A 27,822-nucleotide genomic window follows, 5' to 3' on the forward strand; every position below is an offset into this window, starting at 1 on the left:
TACCCTTTCTGTCAAAGATACTAGAAAAGGCAGTATCCTCACAACTATGTTCCTATTTAGAAAGAAATTAAATCTGCGAGGATTTCCAGTCAGCCGGATCTAGGCCGTATCCAGATCAGATGGTGGACCTGTGCCTAGACACGACCACAACGCATCACTGAAGTGTCAGCAGAGATTGTGTCAACTAGACTCTCCCCTGTGAAGGCCTCATCGACACGACAGCCATCGGCACTGATCCTCAGCAAACCGTCTCCATACCCGCATGACTCTGATCGTCAACTAGATGAACTGGATAATATTCTGATTGTTTCAAACCAATTTGACTTCTGACCTGTAATGCCTGAATCATAATCATACACTGTTGGTTCGTTGGCCAGAGGAGAACTGAGCGATTGAGTCTGGTTTCTCCCGAGGTTTATTTCTCCATTCTGTCACTGATGGAGATTTGGTTCCTGCCACTGTCGCCTTTGGCTTTTGTCTTGCTTAGTTGTAGAGATTTAATATTCAACAATATTAATGATCTTCCTGCTTTGATACTATTATATGAGAACTGAACTGAGCTGGACGATGACATCATAGTTTTCTCCAAAGTGGCTCATATATATATGACTGATATGGGGTGGTGATGGCGCAGTGGTTAAGACACATGCCTTTGGTGTGAGAGACCTGGGTTTGAATCCACTGTGAGACACCAATGTGTCCCTGAGCAAGACACTTAACCCCTAGTTGCTCCAGAGGCGTGCGACCTCTGACATATATAGCAATTGTAAGTCGCTTTGGATAAAAGCGTCAGCATAAAAAGAAGAAAATGACGATGGCGATTCACCTCATGTGCAATGGAGAATATTAAGAGAAAAATCACAGATTTTCCACTGTTCTTTTTCTCCACGATGCTCTGTAAGAGACTGTTCTAACTTTTCATTTGATTGGACTTTATTTTCGTTTAACTGTTGGAAACTACTGATGTTTTTCATTTGATTGTACTTTATTTTCATTTAACTGTTGGAAACTACTAATGTTTTTCATTTGATTGTACTTTATTTTCATTTAACTGTTGGAAACTACTAATGTTTTTCATTTGATTGGACTTTATTATCGTTTAACTGTTGGAAACTACTAATGTTTTTCATTTGATTGGACTTTATTTTCGTTTAACTGTTGGAAACTACTAATGTTTTTCATTTGATTGGACTTTATTTTCGTTTAACTGTTGGAAGCTACTAATGTTTTTCATTTGATTGGACTTTATTTTCGTTTAACTGTTGGAAACTACCTGGAAAAAAGAATGGCCATGTTCTGTGGTGCAGGTAAGATACGGGTCGGGCCAGGGCCTGAGGGTCTCACTCTCAGGCCTAGATTTGAGGCCTGTGCAGGGCCCTACTCTGATCAGCCATTATGTGCTAGAAAAGAAAAAAACATTTTATGTTGTTTTGGACAATTGGCATATTTGCAGTAGGCCATAGGTTATAACACACAGACACTTTTTTTTTACTTCAAATCTCATAATTTCGACTATGAATGCCATCAGTTCGACTTAATATGTCATAGTTATAACTTGACATGTCAAAATTTATACTTTTAATGTCATAATTATGATTTTTTTTATGCCAGAATATCAGAATTTTGACTTGTGTTGTGTGTCATAATTTCAATTTTGTAGGTTGCCCACTGAAACATCACATGCCAAATTAAACATGTGAAAGATGGACAAAGACACGCATAAAAACAAATACCTAAGGGTGCATGTATAATGTATAATATTTAACAGTTTATCTGGTTTAGATTTATTTTCGTATTGTGTCTGTGTTGCAGTGACACCTAGTGGCGTGGATGCAACATCGACCAAAAGAAGTTTTTAGTGATTACAAAAATACGCCGTCAGATATAATGAAATGACTGATTACATTTGAATACATGATTAAATTAGGGCATCACTGTGCCCTACTCACAAAACTCTTGAAATCTTTACAAATTTTACATAATTGTTGTTATTTTTTCTTCTGCCTCTTATTCATTTCTGCGCCACGTTGTTATGAAATGATTGGTCCATGAGGCCGCGTGTGTCATTTCAATGGGGAATACTATAGCCAATTTAAACTGCTAATCCATTATTTTGTTTATAATTACCTTTATAACGTATTCTGTAGTAAAATAAATGAATTCGAAATACTCTTCAATCATTTAAATGATGTTGGTACGTCGTAAAATCTATCGTACTAAACGGAAACCGTCCAGATTCCCTCGCAGTAACTGGTACGGTCCATTGACCCGTGACGTCACGCCGCAGTTCTAGCTCTGGCCCCGCCCTCACGCTGCTTCGTCATCACTGACTGTACGGAACTCAACTCACTTTTATCACAGAATATTACAGAGCCGTAATACTGTCAGATAGACACACCATAATAGAGTTTATTTGTTGAAGTGAGTTTAAAATACATGTTTTGTTGATGTCCTGAACGTAATCCTCAAGTAAGAGCAGAAGGGGAATCGTTTATTTGGGTGAGTCTATCATTCAACCAAATGAAATATGAGCTGTATACTTGTGTAGTAGTAGTAGTAATAATAGTAATAGTATTAATAATTTGTTAAACTGTATTATTTATGTTATCATTTTTTAAATAGGTAAATATTAAATGCTTAGAAATTCGTTTTTCAGACAAATATTATCATCATAATTTTTTTTATAAATCAGTTGCTGTGGCTATTGAATCAAAAACAGCACAGAAGTGTCCAGCATACATGGGAACTCCTTCAGTACTGTTGAAAAGCAGACTTTACTATTATTAAAAACTGAATAATAAAGAATAACTTTGTGTGTCCAGTCTTGACCGGTTGGCAAGCTCTTTCTATAAGATGATTTTCAGGAATTACAGGTGTGCTGCGTCACGTGGGTGTGTAGTGTAGTGTTCATACAGGTGTCAAATACTTTCAGTGTACACTAATGTCCGGATGCCTTTATAAATATTTATATAATGAGGACCTGTTAGAGCTGATAGTTCTTCCTGTTTGTCATTGTGTTTCTCAGGTATTGTTCCCACATGATTGCTCCTGTCTGCTTTGACTGATCCCTGTTCTGCTGACCAATAATGAAAGCTCTGATTCTCGTCGGCGGCTACGGCACACGGTTACGCCCGCTCACGCTCACTGTGCCCAAACCACTGGTGGACTTCTGCAACAAACCCATCCTGCTCCATCAGGTGGAGGCGCTAGTCAAGGTATAGTCGACACACACTCCTCAGATTGAGCCTTTTCTGAAGCATTCATTCATGTGATGTTGATTGCTGGTGTGTTTGTGTTCAGGCTGGAGTCCGTCATGTCATTCTGGCTGTGAGCTACATGTCTGATCTATTGGAGCGAGAGATGAGAGCTCAGGAGCAAAGGGTATTTAATGAACATTCGTGTTTATGATAGCCGGTCGTATGTGGAGAATATCAAAGTAACACAATCTCATTTGTGCTTTTGACAGCTTGGAATAACAATCTCCCTTTCACATGAAAAGGAGCCTCTAGGCACTGGTAGGTGAACGTCTTCTCCTCGCTGTGACAGTCCTCCACCAGCGTGAGCCTGTAAATCTGTGTGTTCTTTCAGCTGGTCCTCTGGCTTTAGCTCGAGAGCTGCTGAGCGACAGCGAGGAGCCTTTCTTCGTTCTCAACAGCGACGTCATCTGTGATTTCCCCTTCGAGGACATGCTGAAGTTCCACCAACAGCGTGGCAGAGAGGGCACGATTGTTGTGAGGAATCGATTTCATTTGCAAATCTCAAATGTTGTGTAAAACATTAGGCTCTATCATACACCCGGCACACCACGGCAAGTGTTTTCTGCTAGTTTCAGCCCGAAACAGTTTTCATTTTCATGTCCTGCGCCACGTTGTTTAAATAGTAAATGCATTTGCGCTCATTTGTGTGCCTCGTCTGAGATCGTGTGTGTTCAGGCGCATTGCTGGAGCGTTGCTATTCTGAGGAACTGAAATTAAGTAAAACCTGGTCTAAAGTCAATGGCGCTTTTTTTTCTTATTTAAACGCGTTGTTAGTAGTATGAGCCTGTAGGCGGGTCCACAACGCACACACACTCTGCTTATTACAGACACACACACACTCTGCTTATTACAGACACACACACACTCTTCTTATTACACACACACTCTGCTTATTACACACACATGGATGCGCAGCAGCACACAAACTAGCCAAATATTAAAAATGAAAGGATCACAATGTAAAAGATTAATATTGTGTACATAACATTTTTAAATCACATAAATTTTTAGATCCTAACGTGATATGTTGTAAATTGAGTCACACTAACATCTGGCTGATGTTTCAGGTGACAAAGGTGGAGGAACCGTCCAAGTATGGCGTGGTTGTTTATGAAGGGGACACTGGACGAATACATCGCTTCGTTGAGAAGCCGCAAGTGTTTGTCTCCAACAAAATCAATGCTGGGATGTACATCTTCAGCCCTGCCATGCTGAGAAGGATCCAGGTCAGGACTACACCATCAGTTTAAACTCGCTTTCAAAGCATTTATTTTTCATTGGTAAAAACTGCAATGTACATACTGCTTTTAGTGAATGAAGCATATTTTAGGACTGTAAACTACATTATTTCACATTGTTCCGACAATTTCATGGCAATTAGGCACATTTTCATTACCAAGTACTGCCTTTCATTTATAATGTGCATAAAAGTCATTAAATTGCTTTTTTTTAAATAAAATTACTGTAGGTAAAGTCTCTAAACATGACATGAAAGCATTTAACTATAGTAAAATAATTTTCTTGATCGAAGATCGAGTTATGATTGTTATAAAAAACGTTTCAAATGAAACGCATACATGGATGAATTATTCAAAATAAGATCAATAACATGCATTTAGAAAATGGAATCGGGTGAATTTGCATTAATCACTCTAAATACATCTAAATGCCACTTCAGATGAGGCTTTTCTGGAGTGCAAAAGTGGATTTTGTTGATACTGTTGATTCACAATTGCCCTAATTTATTGACTAACTGTAAGAATTTAATATAAAAGATGAGATATTTAATAAGGTTAGAAAGAATTACCCTTATAAAGATAAAAATGCCACTGGAAATCAATTTAAGGGGCAAATATCACCCCTATATGGAGAAGTTAACTTCTGAACTGAATATGAGAATATGGAAAGCTTTGGGAGTCAGCTGATCACGACAGGCCTAAACCAGCCAAGAAACACTCAGCAAAACATCATGTAATTATCGACAATATCAAGATTTTTCGTCAATACATGTATTTTAAAATATTAGGTTGAAATGTGACATGGTTTGTGCGATGTGCTCTATAATTTCAGGGTTTAATAGCATAACCAGTTGAACATTGTATTAAGCTGTTAAATTGAGTGATTTAAAGGTGCGTTAAACAAAGCTAGGAGTTCAGATGTAATCCTCGGCTCCCTCCAACAATCTGATGTACAGTATTAATGTGTTTGGAAGAATCATTTATCCAAAAACGACATATACCGCATTCAAGGTAACAATTTTTATTACTTCATGCATTCCCTGGGAAATGAACCCATAACTATTGCTAGCACCATGTTCTGCTGTTTGAGCTAAAGGAACACGCCATTAACACACTAGCTTTAAATGTGTGTCCGGTGGCCAAGCACTTGTGCAGTTTGATGAGGAGGAGAAATGCTGTCCCCAGCACATAACTTTCTTTATTCTTTATTCTGTAAATCCATCCATCTGTCCTCAAAGCGCTTGTGTTCTGTAGGCGGGATGCTGGAGCTTTTCCCAGTGAACTATTGGCAGGGAAACACCCTGAATGGATGGCCAGTCCATCGCAGGACATGTAGATCAAAGTTTTTTTTATCAAACATTTTGTCAAAGTTCAAACATCAAACTTTTGCAAGAAATTATATTTTTGTACATGTAATTAGGTACCTAGCTAGATAGCTAACCAGCTGGCAATCTTGACATGCAGGGAAGAGGCTCTAAAAGTGCATCTAGCATTAAGTATGGGTAATTAGTAGTTTTGAGATTAAATTGCTGGTCCTCAAAACCTTGAATAGGGCTGATTGATCAAAATCTTACCAGAGTTGCCAGTCCTGTTATTTTCCTCTATTCCTTTTAAGACGTGTGACTGCATAAGCCGTTGTTGACCAATGAGAGATTGTGAACATTTCACACTTCATCCAGCATAAATCAGTGTAGCTCAAACAGTAGAGCATGTGCCAGCAAAGCACAAATCGTTGAGTTGGATTCCCAGGGAGTGCTTGAACAAGAAAAAAATTACTCAATCTATAAGTTGGTTTGAGCGTCTGCCTTATGCATACGTCTAAATGTAAATGTAGACTGACCAGGCTTCTCAAACTTCTGATTGGCTAAACAAAGAGTATCAAGGTGGCCTGTTTACAGATTAGCGCTATATCTCTGCTCAGGCCAGGCATATATTTCAGGGAATAGGATTATTTTCTGCATACTTCAATAAAAACTTGTTTTAATTTATTGCTGAAGTATCGCTGACGCTGACCTCGTCTACTCCGTGCGTTTCTCAGCATTGGTCCCGAGCGTCCAGGTCCCGATCAGCCATGGTTTCATTCACTCCGGCTCCAACACACCACCACGAAGCCTGGGTGGTTCCGCGGAAGCCGCGAGCCAGGACAAGAATCTTTTCGCCCCTCCCGGTTTTCGAGATCTCCACTCAGAACCGATTCTCCCCTCTTCGTGAAACGGAACGCGATGCTGTGATCATCGGCGATTCCACCGTCCGACACGTCCACGCTACGTTAGGTAAAAGTAAGGTGCACAGTCACTGCTTTCCTGGTGCTCGTGTTCTCGATATCACTGCGCGGGTAACTGAGATCTTGAGCGGTGACGAGCGCGTCGGAGCTGTTGTGCTGCACGTGGGAGCTAACGACATTAGGCAGTGACAGACGGAGGTTCTGAAGAAAGACTTCAGGAGCCTTATCGATACGGTACGCAGCACATCACCTGAAACATCGATTATTGTGTCTGGACCGCTTCCTACGTACCGACGAGGGCATGAAAAGTTCAGTAGATTATTCACGCTAAATGAATGGTTATTGTCATGGTGCAATGAGCAGAAACTGATTTTTGTAAATAATTGGAATCTGTTTTGGGAGCGACCAAGGCTCTTCCGCGCTGATGACTTACACCCAAGTAGAATCGGGGCAGATCTTCTGTCGGATAACATCTCCAAGATGTTAAATACCGTTTGACTAGTAACCAAAAATCCAAATCACAGTCTCTACTGCACCAATTTAATTGATATTAATACTAGTTTAGAACATTGCATAGAAACTGTGTCTATTCCTCGTTTACTAAGATCAAATAATAAATCTACTGCGGGATCTAGAAAAAATCGAATTGTTATTAAAACAAAAAATCTCGCTAGTAGTGAACAAAAACAATTTCTAAAGCTAGGTCTCCTAAACATTAGATCGCTCACACCTAAGGCGGTTATTGTAAATGAAATGGTCACAGATAATAGCTTCGATGTTCTGTGCCTTACTGAAACCTGGCTTAAACCAAATGATTATTTCGGTCTAAATGAGTCTACTCCGCCAGGATACTGTTATAAGCATGAGCCCCGTCTGATCGGTCGTGGCGGCGATGTTGCAACAATTTACAGAGATACCCTTAATGTTACTCAGAAAACTCGTCATAGGTTTAATTCGTTTGAAGTGCTTGTGCTAAATGTTACGCTCTTAGATGTAAGAAAAAAAAAAACACATTATCTCTAGCATTGGCTACCGTATATAGACCTCCAGGGCCTTATGCCAATTTCCTAAAAGAGTTTGCTGACTTTCTATCAGATCTTTTGGTCAACGTCGATAAAGCATTAATTGTTGGAGATTATAACATACACGTAGATAATTTAAATGATGCGTTAGGGGTTGCGTTTACAGATTTATTAAACTCCTTCGGGGTCAAGCAAAACGTCACCGGACCAACTCATTGTCTTAATCATACACTCGATTTAATTATATCATATGGAACCGATCCAACCGATATAGATATTGTACCGCAAAGTGATGATGTCACTGACCACTACTTGGTAACTTGCATATTACGCACTGCTATAATATGTCATGCTGCGCCACGTTATCGACCAGGTAGAACAATTCGTCCATCCACCATAGATCATTTCTCAAATAGCTTATCTGATCTGTCCCAGCTGCTGCCTGAACCCAAACAAACAGATGAACTAGACGAACTAACTAGCACTATGAGCTCCATTCTCTCTAGAACATTGGATATTGTTGCACCCATTAGATTAAAAAAGGTCAGAGAAAAAAGTATAGCACCATGGTACAATAATACTACGTATGTTTTAAAGAGAGAAACCCGTAATTTAGAGCGTAAATGGAAAAAAACTAATTTCGAGGTCTTTAGAATCGCGTGGAAATGTCACGTTATAAAAAGGCCCTTAAAACGGCCAGGGCTGAGCACCTCAGCAAATTAATAGAAAACAACCGAAATAATCCAAGGTTTTTATTTAATACCGTGGCTAGACTAACAAATAAACAGACGTCGTCTGAACAAAATACCTCGTTACAGTTTAGTAGTAATGAATTAATGAAAGCAGTAGAATCAAAATCGTAAACGTTCGATCTCTGCTCGCGCCTTATAATTCAGCCGCAATTATCACCCCGCAAGAACAATTACAATGCTTTACAACCATAGAACAAAAAGAGTTAAATAAACTTATCACTTCATCTAAAACAACAACATGTTTATTAGATCCTATACCAACTGAACTACTGAAAGAAGTGTTACCTATAGTGGAAGAGCCTCTTCTCAATATCATTAACTCATCTTTATCTTTAGGTCATGTTCCAAGAACGTTCAAGCTGGCAGTTATAAAACCTGTTATTAAGAAACCACAATTAGATCCAAATAACCTAGCAAATTATAGACCCATTTCGAATCTTCCATTTATGTCAAAAATATTAGAAAAAGTTGTGTCTGCTCAACTCGGCTCTTTCTTGCAAGAAAACGACATCTATGAAAAGTTTCAGTCTGGATTCAGGCCACATCATAGCACTGAAACTGCGCTTGTTAGAATCACAAATGATTTACTTTTAGCTTCGGACCAAGGCTGTATCTCAGTACTAGTTTTACTTGATCTTAGTGCTGCGTTCGATTCTATAGATCACACAATACTCTTAGATCGACTACAAAATTACACTGGTGTTCAAGGACAAGCATTAAGCTGGTTCAGGTCATACTTATCTGACCGCTACCATTTCGTCTACTTAAATGGAGAAAAATTGATTATAACTTCGGCAAACTATTGAGTGCCGCAGGGATCTGTGTTAGGCCCTTTATTATTCTCAATATATATGCTGCCACTTGGTAATATTCTAAGGAAACATGGAATTAGTTTCCATTGTTATGCTGATGACACTCAAATATATATTTCATCACGGCCAGATGAATACGCTAAATTATCCAAATTGACAGATTGTGTTAATGATATAAAAGATTGGATAACGCGTAATTTTCTTTTATTAAATCCAGACAAGACAGAGGTAATACTTATCGGTTCTAAAAACCGTCCACAAAACCCTTCACAGCACGACTTTAACATAGTAGGATGCCCTGTTACTTTAACCGCTACAGTAAAAGACCTGGGTGTTATACTAGACCGCAACCTGTCTTTTGAAAAGCATATTTCATATGTTACAAAAACAGCCTTTTTCCACCTTAGAAACATTGCTAAGCTACGTAATATGCTATCAGTCTCTGATGCAGAAAAGTTAGTTCATGCATTCATGACCTCGAGACTAGATTACTGTAATGCTTTATTAGCTGGTTGTCCTGCATCTTCAATAAACAAGCTACAGTTAGTGCAAAATGCAGCCGCTAGAGTTCTTACTAGATCAAGAAAATATGATCATATAACACCGATTTTATCATCACTTCATTGGTTACCTATAAAGTTCCGTATTAAATACAAGGTATTGCTTTTGACTTATAAAGCTCTAAATGGTTTAGCTCCAGTCTATTTAATGGATCTTCTATCGCCTTACAATCCATCGCGCTCTTTAAGATCACTAGATTCGAGGCTTCTGGTCATTCCTAGGATATCCAGATCCACCAAAGGAGGCAGAGCATTTTCACATGTAGCTCCGAAGCTCTGGAATAGCCTTCCTGATATTGTTCGTAGCTCAGACTCTCTCTCCCAGTTTAAAACTAGACTGAAGACGCATCTATTTAGCCAGGCATTCATATACATTTTTATCTTACAGTTACTGTAAATTCGGCCTCTAGTTCATAAACGCCAGAGGAGAACTGGCCCCCGACTGAGCCTGGGTTCTCCCAAGGTTTTTTTTTTTCCTCCATTGGGTCATTTGATGGGGTGTTAGGACACCATTAGGTCACTGGATGGAGTTTTTCGGTTCCTTGCCACTGTTGCCTTTGGCTTGCTCAGTTGGGGATATTCAAATTAATTAACCAATCATACCATTGATTAGCTCTACCAAACTTGGATGTCTTTTTTTTCCAGTAATAAACAAACATTAAGTTGTTTTGATTGATACTGTGAAGCAGCTTTGATACAATCTGTATTGTGAAAAGCGCTATATAAATATATTTGACTTGACTTGACTTGACTTGAAGTTTCCAACATTTTCCTGTACTTCAGTTGCGACCCACTTCCATTGAGAAGGAAATATTCCCAGTCATGGCAGAGGAGGGACAACTGTACGCCATGGAGCTGCAAGGTAAAGGATCACACACACTTTCATCTGACACACTCTGAATTAGAGCCATTCATAAAGGATATATAATGATACATTTAAAGGCATAGTATGTAAGTTTTGCTGTTAGTTTTGCAGCCGATGGAAAGCAATCTGACGGGACTCAGCTATTGTATTATTATATTATTACTTGTATCAGCAACTCTGCTAATACAATGCAAAATCAGATATAGATGATCAGATAAAATCAGATGTACAATTTTATTAAAAAAAATAACACGATGTCTAGAAATCAATTTCAGTAGTAACGTTACATTGGGTTTAATTAGTCTTTTAATGAGATCCACTAATATTGTTAGTGGTCTTGTGGTTAAAACTTCTGCCAAGCGTGTCAGAGGTTCTGGGCTCTAATCCGCACACGTGTAGATTATATGTTCATCAGTGGTTAAAGTTTATATGAAGCAGGGACACGTTTGTGTGCATTTAGTTTTGTGATTTCACCGGAATGAATAGAGTCTCCGCAACGGCGATAGATTGAAGCGCGCGTCCGAGTGAAGACTGCGCACGAGCCACAAGACAACACCGTATCCATGACACTGATCGCCGCGGCAACCAGTGCTTGGCTTGAGTTAAAAACAACACATTTTAGCGCTAGATTGTCTCTTATTTAATAACGAACTAAATGAATGCTCTGCTAGTTAACTGGAGATGTTTTATTTATTTGTATTAGGACCATCCGTGCCTCGAAATGTTTCATAATGTGGTGGGGACAATATCGACACTGAGAAAAAGTGGTGGGGACATGTGATGTCCCACCCATAGATTACGCCTATGATCAACAAAAAATAAAGCTCCACTTTCACATAATGCTTTACTTTGCGTGTCAGATTGTTTGAATCAGTTTGTTTGTTTGTCAGATTGTAGTGCTAACACACTGTCACTGTAAAGCTGCTTTGAATCAAACAATGATAAAAAGCTCTACATAAATAAAGGTGATTTGACCATCATATATTCTGCTATAAACACCATTAAATAATTATAGCACCATTTACTTGCCTCAAAGTCTGGTATTGTTATTATTATTATTTATTGCTACACTTCAATATGTGAATTATTCCATCAGAAAATTAACACTTTTAACGTTGTCAGACTTTAAAACAACGGAGCTGCGCACTTATTGATATTTGTGTTTTGAAAAAGTTTTTGATTGATGTTTTGACTCCTAATAAATTTTCTACATTGAAAATTGTCTTTTTATTTGGGCTAGTAAAATTAATTTCGGCTACCTAACTCTGAAGAGTGCTGCCCGAAAGCTACCAGCGACTCTTATGACTCCCTGTTAGGCTCATATGCCACAGCTGCCGATTACATGATTACATTTACGCTCAACGTCCACCCCCTTCCCTGAACTTGAACTTTGTTACAGTTTGATCTGTTTAATTCACATTATTTTATTTTATTCTAATGAAATAGTCGAGAATAGTTACTTGTAGAGGTCTCTTTATTTGACTAATTGAAACAAGAGATTCTAACATTAAGACTAATTTTGTTGAGCTGATTAGTTTTCTGTTGATAAAGGTATCCAAATAGTTGCTCACCTGTCTAATAAAACATAATATATTAAAGAGTCTTTGGTGTTTTCATGGTTTTTACGGAAGTAAAACCAGAAATCGAGGTTAAAGTGGATCAGAGACAGGTGACTACGATTACACGGGTCAAATAGCTGATTTCTCTGGATTTAAATGTTGGAAACATTTGGAATATTGTAAGTACACGTCAACAAAATATATGTTCTTGTTTTTGTATATTTTAATTAAAAAATCTTGCATATAGTGTCTTTAACACCATATTGCATCCAAAGGTCAGGTCCTATGTGTTCATGCATATACCTGCCACTGGTCCTGTCATCCTTCGAGGAATATCACTGCCTCTGGGACGTCTAGTTCTTGTTAGAGATTTGCTTTGCTAGAATCCCCAAGAGTGATTATAAGAGAGTGTGTGTTTGTTGCTCCGTCTGTGATCAGTTCAGCGCTGCGCTCACACACTGGAGGAATCACACACTCACGAGAATGAATGAGGAAATCTCCTGCGGCGAGTAGAATGTCTTAAAAAAGTCTGATAAAGATCTAGTTATAAAAATCATTCTCAATATGAAAGAATAGCAGAGTACACACCACAGCCGTTGCGATAACTGCTCAGAGAAACGATATCGCTGGGATCACTCTCAGAACGATTTTATCCAGCTGATGAGCGATACAAAGCATTGACCGCAATCAGAATCCATCCTGCTATAATGAGCTTGTGCATTTAAAACGACAGACAACAACAATATGGTTATAGTTGTCTTTATAGTTATCATTGTTGGTGTGAATGTGCCTTTACAGTTTAATAAATTAGGAGAGCACATCGTCTGTACACCAGCTTTCATTATGTTAAAACCCAATCCAGCGCCTGACGCTCTTGTTCCCCGTTAACTCCGCGATGTGATCCGCTTGAACAGCTGGAGCCTGAAACTCAGTCGCTCAGTTCTCCTATTGTCTGGTGTGTTGCATAATGTGAAGTAGTTTGTCTTTGGAAGATTTGATCGGGAAAGAATGACTAAACACACTAAACAAACAAACAAAAACAGGAGAAGAATTTGGACAGCCAAGGTGGCGCCAGAACGGGTTTGTTGCTAACTAAGCTAACCGTCTGTGTTCCAGGTTTCTGGATGGACATCGGCCAGCCCAAAGACTTCCTGACGGGCATGTGCATGTTCCTGCAGTCTGTGCGGCAGCAGGCGCCCGAGAGGCTGCGTGTGGGCCCGGGCTTCCTCGGGAACGTCCTTGTGGTGCGAGTTATCACTGACATTACATTAACTGGAGTTCTAATGTATAGTAGCCATGAAAGCTAATGTTGAATTTTCCCCAACAAAGAGTGGTTTTAAAGGAATAGTTCACTTCAAAATGTAAGTTTACTCTCCCTGAAGTTGTTTCATGCTTCTGCTGAACACAAAAGAAGATATTTTGAAGAATGTGGCTAACCAGACAGTTTATGGACTTGTATAGGATATTTTTTCCTACTATGGAAGTCAGTGGGGTCCATAAACTGTCTGGTTTATGGACCCACATTCCCACATTCTTCAAAATATCTTCTTTTGTGTTCAGCAGAAGCTTGAAACAACTTGAGGGAGAGTAAATGATGACAGAATTTTCATTTTGGAGGGAACTCTTCCTGTAAGTATATTGCAAGCCAGGGGTGTCCAGTGCTGGTCCTGCAGAGTCAGCGTAAACACACCCGAACCGCTGATCAAGCTCTTCCAGGCAGGGCTGGCTCACAGGACCCTCCAGGACCAGCACTGGTGGAAGCACAATATGGTACATGTAATAAAAAGATATGCCAATAACCTGCACCCAGGACCCAACGGCAGTGATCGGGGCAAACTGCACCATCGGGCCGAATGTGACGATTGGCGCTGGGGTGGTTCTGGAGGACGGGGTGCGAGTGAAGCGCTGTACAATTCTGAAGGGGGCGCACATACGCTCACACTCCTGGCTGGAGTCATGCATTGTGGGCTGGAGCTCATCGGTGGGACAGTGGGTGAGTTCACACTTTCAGCGAGAGAGACAACAACTGCGTTTAGAAGTATTTTGCCCATTGATTTTCTCCATAGCAATTTCAAAGGAATCCTTCTATAAAGAAGTCCAGAATCAAGTAAACTCCAATATGAATAACAATATTAAAGACTTTAAAGCACTAAAGCAATATTAAAGCACAAAAGAAAAAAAAATGAAGTCTGCTTAATTTCTATACTTAATGTATTAAGTATAGAAATTAAGCAGACTTGATTTGTTTTTTTGAAATACAGATCATTTCAAAGCTGCTTTACAGTGATAACAGGAAAATAATGATTCAGTGATGCAAAGAGAATTGCATTATGCTGTAAAGAGACAACAGTCATTTATTCAGTTTGGTTGTGCCATCAATTATGAAATGAGTCAATTCAGCTTTACAGCCGCTCTGTAGAAAACAGTGATGTCATCGTCCAGCTCAGTTCATACAGCAGCGTCAGTGCAGGAAGATCAATAATACTGTTGAATATTAAGTGTCCCGACTGAGCAAGCCAGAGAACCCAAACCTATCAGTGGAGAAATAAACCCTGGGAGAAACCAGACTCAGTCCAGACTCAGACAATAATCACTCATCTCATAAAACATTGTGAATGATGTAATGGGAAACAAGAATGAGGGAAACAAGTGTAGACTATGGTCTATAAGCAATACTTTTAAGGATCAAATAAATGATTATAATATGTTTATAATACAACACAAACATGGGAATGGGTGGTGGGTATCACTGAGATGTTTTGAAACCTCCTCTTGTTTTCCTGCTCTCTTGTACAGTGAGTAGATTGTGTGTGTGTGATGTGTATGATCTTCAGTACTTCTGTACAAGGTTCTGTACTTGTGTTGGTCAGGTGCGAATGGAGAACGTCACAGTTCTGGGCGAGGATGTGATTGTGAACGATGAACTCTACATCAACGGTGCCAATGTTCTTCCTCATAAGTCCATCACAGACTCTGTTCCTGAACCACGAATCATCATGTGAAACAGCTTTCACGCCGCTCACGAAGTGCCCGTGTGTGTGCGTGTGTGCGTGTCTGCGTGTGTGCGTGTGTGTGTGTGTGTGTGTGTGTGCGTGCGTGCGTGTGTGTGTGCGTGCGTGCGTGCGTGCGTGCGTGCGTGCGTGCGTGTGTGCGTGTGTGCGTGTGCGTGTGTGTGCGTGTGTGTGTGTGTGTGTGTGTGTGTGTGTGTGTGTGTGTGTAGAAGGTTCAGGCTGAGGATGAGCGATGGGAAAGGTGTTGTTCGTGGAGTATCTGAAGTATGCAGTTACTGATAGTGCTGTTTCTGCAGGTAAATCTCATCTATAGTAGATGTTCTCCACATCACACATTTCTGACCTAAAGTGCTGTTGTTATTTCCCTCTGCACTGTTTTCTCTATTACTGACAATAAGACCAGGACTCCCCTTCCTTTGGGTCATCTTGTTGATTTTGAGATGCCATTAGACTGTCTAGTTATTATGTTGGTATTCTTTTTCATTGTTTTTTTGTTTTATTTTTTAAAGGGAGCCATATATTGCTTTCTGGATAAAACACTGTGCCTGTAGAAAGAATGAAAAGTGTGTTTATGTATCAGATAACACAGTAGCTGATTAATGTGAAGACTTTCACACCTGTAGTATGTACTAAATTATGCAAATCACATTTTATTCATCACTGGAGATCATGCAGAAATGTGATGGATACTTCCTGTGTCGATGAACAAGAATGAAAACAGACTCATGAAGTGATGTCTCTGTTCACAGATTCAGATTTTCTATCAAAAAAATATAAACCCATGAAACATCTATTTGCCGTTTTCTTTTGAGTGGTTTTCACTTGAAAGCAATTTAAACCCTTTTAACTTTTAAATGTTTGTAGTTGCTGCAGCTTTTGGGAATGTAAACAGAAATAAGACAGCAATGATTCATGCATATGAAATGTAGATGAAACCATATGGAGATGTCTTGAAGGTCCTACAATAAAGGGCATTAAAAATCACATGGAAATCATTCAAGTGTTCAGTTGAAACTATTATAAGAATTCTTTACTATTAAATTGTGAAATACCAAAACAACACCAGTATTATACAGTAATTTATTATTTAAACGAATAACATTGAACATGTATGTCCACATCAAAGTTCACAAGAAGGTGCTCATTCTTGTAAATAGATTCCCTGAAACGTGTTTGCCTTTTTGGCTGCTTCTACAATTAAATGCAGTATTTGAAGTGTTAATCATGATGTCTCATTCCTGCACGAGAGACCACGGGCATTTCTAGTAGTTTAAAGCGTCTGAAATTAATCTGAAGCACACACACACTGACAGAAGAACGCCAGGCGATGAAGTCCATCTTCCTGACACTGAACGGACATGTGTGGAGTGACCAGGAGGCAAGTTATTCTGTTGCCTTTGAAATTATAGGAACTCTTGTTGAGTACTGCAAGATACTGTATGTAATTTTATTAACGTGGTTTTATTGCGATTGCCACAATGGATGCTGTGCAACGACACTTTTATAAGGACAAGTACAATTGCTCACACGAGCTAGAGTGCTGTTGTTATATCACATCTCTTCTAATCTCATCAGCTCTGTAAATTGACACAGAGTACCGTTTTAGACTCAGTACAGTTAGTTTCGTCTAATCTCACATTCACGGGTGATGTAATGTCTCATATTCCTGAACAGAGGAAACGGTCAGTCAGTCAGACAGAGGCTCTCAGTTCGTCAAACATACACACACACACACACACCTCACCAAACACTGACTGAACTCAGCTCTACTCCACAGAACTGGACTGAACTCCACAGAACATAAGGCTTAAATAAATAAGACTTATTTTTCCACACAATGGATATGATCGCGAGGGATCGGAAGGTAAGTTATCTGACCTCACTCTCAAACAATTCAACTCAACTCGGCAATGCGCATTCAGGTTTTAACTGTAGCCTACAATATGGTTTATTTTCATTGATGAATTCACATTTGTTGTATTGCTAACCCCATATTTCAAACTTGAGCTTTCTGTTTTGAGCTTTTTAAAGTGAAAAGAAACGCGTTTGCACAGTAATTATGTTTGTTTTGGCCTCATACACTGGGTGGGGGCTTTTTGATTTGAGTGTTGATTCCGTGTACAGTAATATATAGCTATACGAAAACGATAAGTGCGCCTGGTGTGAAGTTTCGGTAAGATGTTTTTTACTCATAGTTTAGCATTAGGGACTAAACGTCCCGTTTTTGGAATTCATCTTGCGCCAAAACGAGATGGCTGGCAACCCTGGAGCTGAGGTCCAAGATCAACTGGGAATGATTAATCATATTCATAATCATAACACATGCTTTTGTACATTTTCATTTGGCGCTGAACAATTGTTTAGTTCTTGAGTTAATTGGCATCTGTAGGTAGTCCAGGGCACTCGCAAACTGTTGGCTGGGATACATGAATGCATGAATGACTGGGATTTACTGTATCATACCTTTTAATACCAGAGCTAAAGTAGGAGTGCAGCAGTTGTGTGGGAAAAAGTGTGAATGTCATGACCCTTTTAGAGACCTGGGAAAAGGTGTACATAATTTGCATTTTTTTCCTTTTGAAGAGGAATGTCGGAAGAACAACGAATGTTGAAATGTATCTTAGTTCTCTCATCAAATCAATGATGTAAAAAAAAAAAAAAACCCTGCAAAGTTTGCATGCCTGTAACTCAAGAAGTATTTAAGATATCTCAATATCCTTTTACATTCTGGTTCTTAACAAACTTTTCTTTTGGCATCTTCATTTTTAAGCCCCTATATGGTCTAATCCTAGAGATATGGCGATCTCAATGTGGCTCAATGAGTAAATTGCTGAAATATGCAGATACAGAAAACCACATGTTGCCACTTTTCATGCAGCTAATAGTTACTTATTGTTTTTAAAGAGGAATGCCTGAAGTAAAAAAAAAAAATTTAACCAAAAATGTTTCTTTCCTTTTATTTTTTTTAAATAAATTTGGACTTAATTTGGACTTACTGCGCCCAAACAAAATGTTACTGAAAGCTCATTTTTTGAGATATCAACTTCATATTAGTAGCACAACTTTAGATTTATGGTTTTGATTTTCCCACAGTTTGAGTAAAATATGTTTTGGAAAATATATATTTCCTAAAAAAATGTAAACTTTAACCCCCTTTTTTTTCATCTGCCAAGTGTTGTCTTTAAAAAGAGACCAAACTTCAGTCTGTGCCACAAAGCACTCAAGATATATAACAGTTTTAGTTGGAACTGTAATTTTCAGGTCTATGCTCAAAAAGTGAATAAATGGATTATAACTATTCCATAAATATACTTTAGTGCCATAAAATCCCCTAAAAACAACAATATTAAACAAAAAACATTCATTTTATTGAAATAAAAACAGTTCAGTCATTTTGAGCGTTACACAGGGGTATGCCCCTTTTTCCTGGAAACTGATTCAAATACAGGATCTTTTGAATGCACCATTGAATGACCATTTCAGTGTATTTTTGGCACTCGGGTATGGCTCAATGTAGTTGTTTTGCAAAGTGACCTACATTTGGGTTTTGACTACTGAAAATGTGTTCAATTTAACAATTCATGCATGGAGCCACATTGAGATCTCCATATAAGGCAAAAAGAAGATTCTAAAAGAAATCTAAAAGGATATTAAAATATTTGTAATACTTCTTAAGTTACAGGCATGCAAACTTTGAGGGAAAAACTAAATTTCCCCATTTTTTTAACTGTCACCATTGGCCAGAATATTTACAAAATCAGAAATGTTATTCTGCTTTATTCCATGCGCTATTTCCACCAGTCTCAAAATCCAGAGTCCAGGCCGACTTTCTGCTTGACCTGCACTTCACAACACAACAACACATAAGCAAAACAGCGACTTTCCGTATGTTTCCTACATCAACACCTGACATGTTTGTGTCATTTTCTGATGGCACATCAAACAACCAGTTTCTACTTTCTACTTTTATTGACTGTTGGTAAACTATTTCAAAATAGTTAAAAACTACAAACTAGTCATGATTCAATGATCTGTAGCTTCACCAGAACTGGAACTTGGCCTTGAAAGTGACCAAGTTGATGATAAAGCATGACAGAGAGTGTTGAAAATCTGTGTAGCCTTGGTTGATTCGGATGAAAATACGTCCTCTTTTTCCCAGACTTTTAAAAAATTGCTATTGTGAAAGCTGTCATGCGGACCTGGTGCCCAACCCGAGACCTGAAGAGGTGTCCTGAGCTCAGCGGCACTGGAACTGTGGTGCGAGTCATGTGAATGTGAGTCAACACGGACTCAGATGCGCACTTGTTCAGGAAGCACAAGGAAACTTGCGTACACGTTTTAGCCGATCATTATGTATTTAGTTTTTAAAAAATACATGCATGGGATGAAGACTCGATGATTTATCTTAGATACAAGCGAGAGTGAGCCTGCAGTTTTTATTATTATAATGAGGAATATTGTGACGTGTTTGTTCCCGGAAGAAAACTCAAGACTACAGTGGAGGCGTTTCAGGAGTCCAGAAACACTGACGCTGATATAGGGAATAACTCCCGCTGGAGGGACTTTATAACTTAGCAGAGTTCAGCAACATTACACACTAATGAATGTTATTAGCATAAAAGGTAATCTTAACCTTGTAAGTAGTATAAATCGAATAGTTCCGTATAGTAGTATAGTAAATAGTATAGTAAATAGTATAAAACGGATAGTTCCGGTCCTTGATTCTGATTGGTTGAGTTGCGTTCGAAGCCGTTGTAAAAGACTCAACAAACACACACCTGTGACCGCATTACATCAGTATTACTGCGCAACTGCCGTTTGTGATTCTTTGTTGCTGCATGTGTTGCTTTAGCCTGGTCCCAACAGACTCTCGTACATTTCATTTGTACACAGAGTCTGGCACCGCTCCATTGACAAGCGTTAACTTCCTTGTAGGCGGGTACTCTATGAAGTCTAAAACTATTGGATCTGCCCAGAGTCACTCTGGATCTGCTATAACCAATCGCTAACGTTTGGTCGTGACGTATGTCATGTCGAACCCTGTGGGGAGGAGGGCCACAACATCATGGCCACCAACAAAACTAAGCAAAGATTGTTCTTGCTCCAGCTTTAACTTCTTGATATTCGGCAGCGTCGCCACAACGGACCGAATGGCTTCGCTCGTATCTTTCTCCGCCACCATTACAGAACTACAACTCAAAATAACACACAACATCAACGTCATCGTTCTCGGCCACTCCCTCTGTTCGCTGATTGGCCCGGTAAAAAATTGACCAGAGAAAACCAAAGACTACAGCACAATCCCAGACTAGTACTGAAGGAAAATGAAAACTGAGCGGAAGTATGTAGGAGGACGGAGCCAGGCTAGTGTTGCTTGGCAACCTCTTTGGTTTTTGGTAGTTACATTGCTTGGCGAAGGAATAAATGTGTTATAACATTTTATACACTGTAAATCACAGCTTTATTTAATGCATTAGCTATCATTAATCTAGTAATGGTTTAACTAAATTTGTACCATTAAAATAGTTTTTACCATTAAAAAGTAAACGTGTACTCGCCAATGTCCTCTTTTTTTAAAAACATGATATGGTCACAAGGTCAAAAGGATTTAAAGGGCTTTACGCCATGGTTGCATGTTTTGTTGTGGTCTGTTTATATCTGTGTGCTGTTATTTTTGTCATATTAAGCTCTGTGCTGAAAGATAAGCCATCTGTATCGAGTGAGAATTGTGGTGGGCAGATTGTTATTATGGATTGTGTTTCAAGCTATTGTTGAGTGATTTAAAGTGAATGGATGTGGTGTTTGTCATCATCTGATCAGTGTTTCTCTGATAGACAAACAGAGGAGAAGGGAGAAGGGAAAAACAAGTCTCACCCTTTTATTCATGCCATCACTATTAAAAAAAAACATTACAGTGTATTTTACTGTATTACAGTAAAAAAAGTGTAATAGTGATTTATTTAAATCAGCATAAAGCATTTTTTAAATATTTTCTTTAAGTAGTAAGAATTTGTTCTTGACATGTCCTTGAACTGTTATATAAGATTCACCCAGAAGGATGCCCAAATTATTCATTTTCACCATCAGACATGTTTGTGTTTTGTATATTGTCTTTTTTCGCTTATTATTTGATTGTTTCATTTTTTTACTTTTTTATTTGTTATTAAGATAGCTAGTTTGCTGAATACATGAATCGGTAATCTTTAATGTTGTATTAGTAGTCTTTATTTAATGTTGAGTGAGAAATGTGAAATGCGACAAAATGTGACAAAATCGTTTAATATGGTTGTCAAGCATTAGCCTCACTGAATAGTGGATAAAATAGTCTACACACCCCTGTTAAAATAGCTGGCTTGTGTGATGTAAAGAATTAAACCAGTATAAATCAAAACTTTTGCACATTTAATGTAAAAACTACAACCTGTGCAATGCAACCTAGAACCAAAGAGACACATTTAATAGAAAAACTTGAAAAAACTATAACTGCTTTAATGTGAACTTATATTACTTTTGCTGAAGCATCCTATCATATCTGTTTGGATAGGACTGAATCAGCCCATTTTGACCTCTTGACTCTCCAGATCTGTATAATAGCGAGAGCATCTTCTCTGCAGTACTCAGTTCTGGCTCAGGCTGAGCGGTTCAACATTCATCTTTTAGCTGGAGCCGTTCTTCTATTTGATTGCGATGTTCTGGATCGTTGTGAAGCCGATTCCTTCCTTCACTGAAGTCCAGCTGAAGAAAAGCAGCCGAAAGTGCTGATACTCCTCCACGGTTATGCTGTTCTTCAGCTGGTGTGCCAAACACACCTTTACCATTCTGGACAAAATATCTCATCAGACCGCATCACATTTTTTCACATTGAAACACTCTATATATGTTTTTCCTAAGTTTACCCAGGTTTTTTTTAGTCAGAAAAGGTTTGCAGCTCGCCACACGGCCCCATAGCCCAGACAGAAGGAGAATGAGGGAGATATTTGTCCTATATGAAGCAACCAACTCTTTTAATGTTGTCTGTTGACAGCCTCCCTTTGCCTTTTTAATTTTTCGTAGCCTTCACCTGAGTGACACCATTCAACAATGACGTTGATGCTTCACAAGCTCTTTGTTGCCCATGGCTCTTGTAATAGCAGCAACAAGATGTCAGATAAATCTCACAAGAACAGGTTTATTTGGAGGTAATTCAGCTGAAGACAGGTGTGGGCTAATCATTACAAGCATTCTTGTAACTTGTGATCGTTACAGGCACAGGCTTCTGTGTTGCTGTTTCTGCAATTGCATGCTGACACAGAAACAAACATGCAAATTTAGGGTCCGTGAAGTTCTTAAGGGTAATAGTCTTTTCTGTTTGGAACTGTCATTTCTTTGTGAGGGGCGTGAGTCATTTGTTGAATGAAACACTTGATACTGTGGACGCATAGATAGTACGCTAGTAGAAGAAATAACAGCAGAATTGCTATTTCCTTTATTCATATCCACAGTTTACCTAACAAGTTTCCGAACCATGAAAAATTATCTTCAGTCATCTGGTGTAATTTTGCTGAAAGATCAAGAATGTCTTGTTGGATTTTGTTCAAGTTCTCTGTTGGATCCATTAAAACCCGGTGCAGCACTCAGGTCCGATGATGGTGCAGGCTCCTCCTTGCGTTGCTAGAATGTAATCCAAGGCCACTCTGTTCTGTAAGATCATTATCTTGTGCGAAGCGAGAGTGTCTGTGATGTTACTGGTACGACAATCTTGATCATGTTGATGGATGACTGAAGGTTTCGTAGTCTCTGCGTTGTGTTTTCTTTTTTCTTTTTTGATAGTTGGCTCGGGAGTGGGTCTAGTTGTTTCTTGAGGTTATGTCTTCATACGCAGATGACAAGGTCGGTGCGTATGGGTCCCGGACAGCCATCATCAAGTGGTATCTGCACAGACTAAGAAAGAAAACAAAAGACAGGACAGCAGTATTTGTTCACACACTAGGGTTGTAAACTTTTTCTGAGTCTGCTAGACAGTAGAGCAGTATTTGTTCAATATTTTCTGGGTCTGCTATTGTTGTTCCATCTTTCCCTATTTCTTAATTCCTTTGACACCTAAAGAACGCAGTGAGGTGAGGATGGATTAATGGATGGGAAGGCCTATGAGGGATTCTTCATCGAAGGGTTGGCCCCCGACGCCTGTTGCAATCGGTTCTTCCCTCGGCTCCCCACTGGTTCGTGTCCTATCCTATCCCTGTAGGTGGGGGAACACTTTACAGTGTGTACAATGAGTCCAGGTTTTCCTACCCTGACACAATACTGCAGCTGCTGTAATCAACATCACTTGATGTGGCCCATGCCACTTTGGTTCTAATGGAGGAAAACGTCTTTGTACAGATCAATTATTGATTCAGGAGGCATAATTTTCTTCTGTGCTGCACTACCTGAACAAACTTGTACAGTTGCATAGAAACAAGCCGGTTTAGCTGCCATATCAGCAAGAGCATTACCTTTAGCTTCCGTAGTATTAGTTGTGAGATGTGCTTTCACTTTGATCACTGCTAATTTCTTTGGAAGTTTCATGGAAAACATTAGATCTTTCACTAATTCAGCATGCTTAATGGGGGATCCAGCAGAAGTTAGAAACTGTCTGGTTTGCCAAATGACACCAAAATCATGAATTACCCCAAAAGCATATCTGGAATCTGTGTAGATATTAGCAACTGATCCTGAAGCTAGCGTGCATGCTCTCGTTAGGGCTACTAGTTCTGGAGCTTGAGCTGAAAAATGATTTGGAAGACGTCCTGAAGCTAACACTTCCGTGATGGACGTTACTGCATAACCTGCTCGTCTGTAGTAATTTCTCCTTCATCCTCTAACAAAACTTCAGTCATAGCAGACATCATACATGAGGACGGATTTGTGACAGGTGCATGCTGTAAGACAATATTCGGCATTATTGTGGACACTGCATGAGGGCTTTTTTTACGTTTACAGTCTGACCTAACACTATTAATGATGAAAGGCCTGTGCTGTAAAATAACATTTAAGGCTGTGAGTCTACTTTAACCAGTGTCCCCCAAAGGAAAAACTGAGACAGTCACTTTCCTTTTGTTCTATTAAACAAAAGCAGAAGTCTTTTATCTCTGTTGCAAGTAAGTGGGGAAATAAAGCACTCACAGCCCAAATGGTTAACATGTCAACCAGCTGCCCCAGTTTAATGATGAGGGGAGGGGCTGTTTCAGAGTAGCAAGCAGACTGAGTAGGAGCTGAGTAACATCGTTAACTTGTTTAAAGTTCTTTTTGTTTTTCCTACACTCTTTTCCCCAATGTCCATGTTTACCACGATAATAACAACTACTGCCCTCTCTATTAGGACATTTGCGTTCCTGTTGATTCTCTGTGTTGACCTTAAAGGATGCTGTTGCAATTTTTACTCTTTCCTTTACATCAGAGTCTCTTTCCCATGCAGCCAAACTGTCTAAGTTGTTTTGTATGGTTCTAGTGGACCATGTTAAGTCTAAGAAAGGCAATGCTTTTCTATGTTCTGACAACAGACCATCAAACCATGTGCGAACTAGGGGACCATTATCTTCTAGCACCTTCTCTGAAGTGTCAGCTATACCACTGTATGCTGCTGCTGACTGACAAAATCTTTCAGTGTACTCACTAACATTCTCATGTTTCTTCTGTACACAACTAGTGATCTTTGACCAGTCCATGTTTGTTTCAACAATGTTCTTTAATGCTTTCAGAACTCCCTCTCTCAATTCATCTTTTCTGGCATGTTGTAGTTCAGAAGTAACAGCAGACTCAAAACTGTTGAATTCAGATTCAGTTAGAATTTGTGACATCAGCTGTGTGACTTCTGCCAACGACATGTCGTAAAGACGCATTTTACTGATCAATGCCCTTCTGAATTCAGAAAAATCGGTGCGTACTGAAGGTAAGCTTTGGGATAGTCTTTCTATGTCTCTAGGTCCGAGTGCTTTGGCAACAGTTTGGTTTTGGACAACAGAACAGTTGGGAGGAACACTTTCAGTTCTCTCAATTCCCTGAGATCTTCTTGCGACACATACCTTTACTGAATCTACAGGCTTATCAGTTACTGATGGGATGTCTACATCTGTTTCAAAGAATGCTTGTAAGTCAGGATAAGTTTCATCTGACTGTTGGTCTTCTGAGTCACATTTGGTTGAGGCCTTGTTATGGCCCACCTTAGAGTGCAATTGTTTGTTCTGTTATTTTTAATTTAGCTAAACACCTAGATTGTTCTTGTGCAATGGATAAGCTAAATTCCATGTGACAGAAAATAATGCCTTTTATGTTTCTCTTCCTGATACATGCACCCAACACCTTCTTGCATTCTTCAATAGACCATACTTTTTCTGGGTGAATACCAAATTTCTTTCTCAAATCCAATCTGACTTACTCAGTCAATATGGAGTCCATCTGTTCTTCTAACAGTGTTTTAAATTCACTATCTGACCACAAAGGAGTAGCAACACCAACTTTTTCTGTTGTGGGGAGTCAAGTCAAGTCATCCTCATTTATATAGCGCTTTTAACAATGTAGATTGTTTCAAAGCAGCTTTACAGAGATAAACATATAATTTAAGGTAACAGAGATTGGTTTGGTTTTATAGTGGCTCTTGAAAAATGTTTTTTCCAGCTAAAGTTAGTTTTGATTGATTCACTTCCGTCTAAATGATCATTTGTTATTAAATTAGGGGCCGCTAAGACGACACCGTTCTCTCTAAACAGACTTTAAACGTGAACCTGTGATAGACGCTGATGGCGTTCACATGCGCATTAAGAATTGATTCTATAGTTATGTGCGTTTGAATATATGTGTGCAGGTTTGTAATTCCTTACAAACCATGCCTAAACAAACTACTTGTCTATAAATTTTGATGCAGAATTTTTATTTTATCTTATCACTTTGGGTAGGTACGCGAACCGAAAAATTCCACAACGCTTTATCTGTAGAGTGGTATAGGGATCCTCCATAGGGAGAGGCTAGTTGGCACTTCAGCACTGCATTGTCATCGGGTCCAGGCGAAAGTCCTTCGTCAGATCTGGAAAGAAAGTCTAGCATTCCTTCTAAACATTGTTGTGAGTTTTCTTTGTTGCCAACACAAACAGACACTAAAACTTCTCTGATCCACAGAGGGTACACTCGTTAACACAGATTACTGTTGTTAATGCTAACCTTCTCTGCCTAAAGCAAAGGATACACAAATTACTAGCAATTTATGCTAAAATCTTCCCTGCCTGAAAAAAAACATTTGCCACTTCCCTGGCAAAGCAGAGGATAAAACAATATTAACATGTACGTTAATCTTCCCTGCCTGAAAACAGAGGGTACAATATATTAGCACTTGATGCTAATCTTCCCTAACTTTATAGAGGATAAAACACTTCCCTGGCAAAGCAGAGGGTAAACAGTATTAACATGTACGTTAATCTTCCCTGCCTGAAAACAGAGGGTACAATATATTAGCACTTGATGCTAATCTTCCCTAACTTTATAGAGGATAAAACACTTCCCTGGCAAAGCAGAGGGTAAAACAATATTAACATGTACGTTAATCTTCCCTGCCTGAAAACAGAGGATACATTTCATCTCTAAAGCAACTTTAGAGGATAACTTTAGTTAACAAACCCTACAGCTGTTTGTTAACTTCTTCTCTGATGGCGCAGAGGAATAACAGATTTTTTTTACTGGTTTTTCAACGGTTCTTTGAATGGAGTGAAACTCACCAAATTTTTGTTGTATAGAAAGATTCCGCCTGGAAATCTTGGTTCAGCTTGAAGTTTTCAATCTGGAGGAAGCTGGAAAGATTCAGTCTGACAATCTTTGTTTAGCTGGATGTTTCAAAATTCAGCCTGGAGACTTAGTCAGCTTTGTTGAGATCTTTGAGCTTTGAAGTTTCAAAAGTTCATTCTTTGTTTAGTGTCAGTTTCTCCATCCGGGTCACGGCAGCATCTGTGGTAAACTTCTTCCTTCTTCAGTGTAGAAAAACTCAGAAGCGAAAACCAGGAGACTTATTTAAGCAGGATTCTTTATTTGCTGTAGTCTGCTTCGTACCCAAGTCAAGTCAAGTCTAATCTAGTCTTTACATTGTAGTTTATATACATTTCAAGGGGGAGGGATTACATTGTGATGAACAAAGCATGTAAATGAGCTGAGACATGAGAACAGGAAAGGCTTAGACTTCTCGTACTGAGATGAGACAAATGGTCTCAGTAATAAAATAACAGGTGTTCAAACTTGCTCAGCATGACTCTTCACCCGGTAAACAACGAGAACAGGAAAAGCCTAGCCTTCTCGTACTGAGATGGGACAGTCAGGAATATCCCGCTGGGAACCCCTACCGTTTGCAGAGATTTCCTGGTCTCATCATTTCTAAACTTTCTCAATATAAAATACTATTGTATTGGAAATCTAAATTAAACATTTAAATAAATTTGTAATCCTACAGCGTCATTCAAGTTAAAATAAGTTCAACTTTAAGAACAAAAACTGAAACAATCCCAGCTATTTTATCCCATGCCT

The 27,822-nt window shown here is 39.0% G+C and overlaps 2 protein-coding genes across 4 annotated transcripts in view; both read left to right on the plus strand.

Moving 5' to 3' along the window:
• Nucleotides 1-2,305: 2,305 nt before the first annotated feature.
• On the plus strand, nt 2,306-16,284 carry gmppb (GDP-mannose pyrophosphorylase B). 3 transcript variants are annotated; one of them, XR_013204212.1, is made up of 11 exons: nt 2,306-2,499; nt 3,026-3,215; nt 3,301-3,381; nt 3,467-3,515; nt 3,589-3,731; nt 4,325-4,483; nt 10,649-10,727; nt 13,406-13,533; nt 14,100-14,282; nt 15,160-15,369; nt 15,510-16,284. XR_013204212.1 is itself a non-coding variant. In XM_077231974.1 (10 exons), exons 2-10 carry the CDS (start codon nt 3,087-3,089, stop codon nt 15,289-15,291), a joined length of 1,083 nt encoding a protein of 360 aa, XP_077088089.1. In that variant the 5' UTR covers nt 2,306-2,499; nt 3,026-3,086; the 3' UTR covers nt 15,292-16,284. The 3 variants fall into 3 exon arrangements, 1 of the variants encoding a protein (XP_077088089.1); XR_013204213.1 differs by having other exon boundaries at nt 15,160-15,365; XM_077231974.1 differs by having other exon boundaries at nt 15,160-16,284.
• A 705-nt stretch (nt 16,285-16,989) lies between these two features.
• lmcd1 (LIM and cysteine-rich domains 1) overlaps nt 16,990-27,822 on the plus strand; it is a 115,141-nt gene continuing 104,308 nt past the window's right edge. Inside the window, exon 1 of the mRNA XM_077231975.1 lies at nt 16,990-17,164. Within this exon, the coding sequence (XP_077088090.1) occupies nt 17,138-17,164 (27 nt within the window). The 5' untranslated portion in view covers nt 16,990-17,137. The remainder of the gene's footprint in view (nt 17,165-27,822) is intronic.

This window comes from Siphateles boraxobius, unplaced genomic scaffold, assembly GCF_051911475.1.
Source record: "Siphateles boraxobius isolate OS27281-9 unplaced genomic scaffold, OSU_SipBor_1 160, whole genome shotgun sequence".
Lineage (NCBI taxonomy): Eukaryota > Metazoa > Chordata > Actinopteri > Cypriniformes > Leuciscidae > Siphateles > Siphateles boraxobius.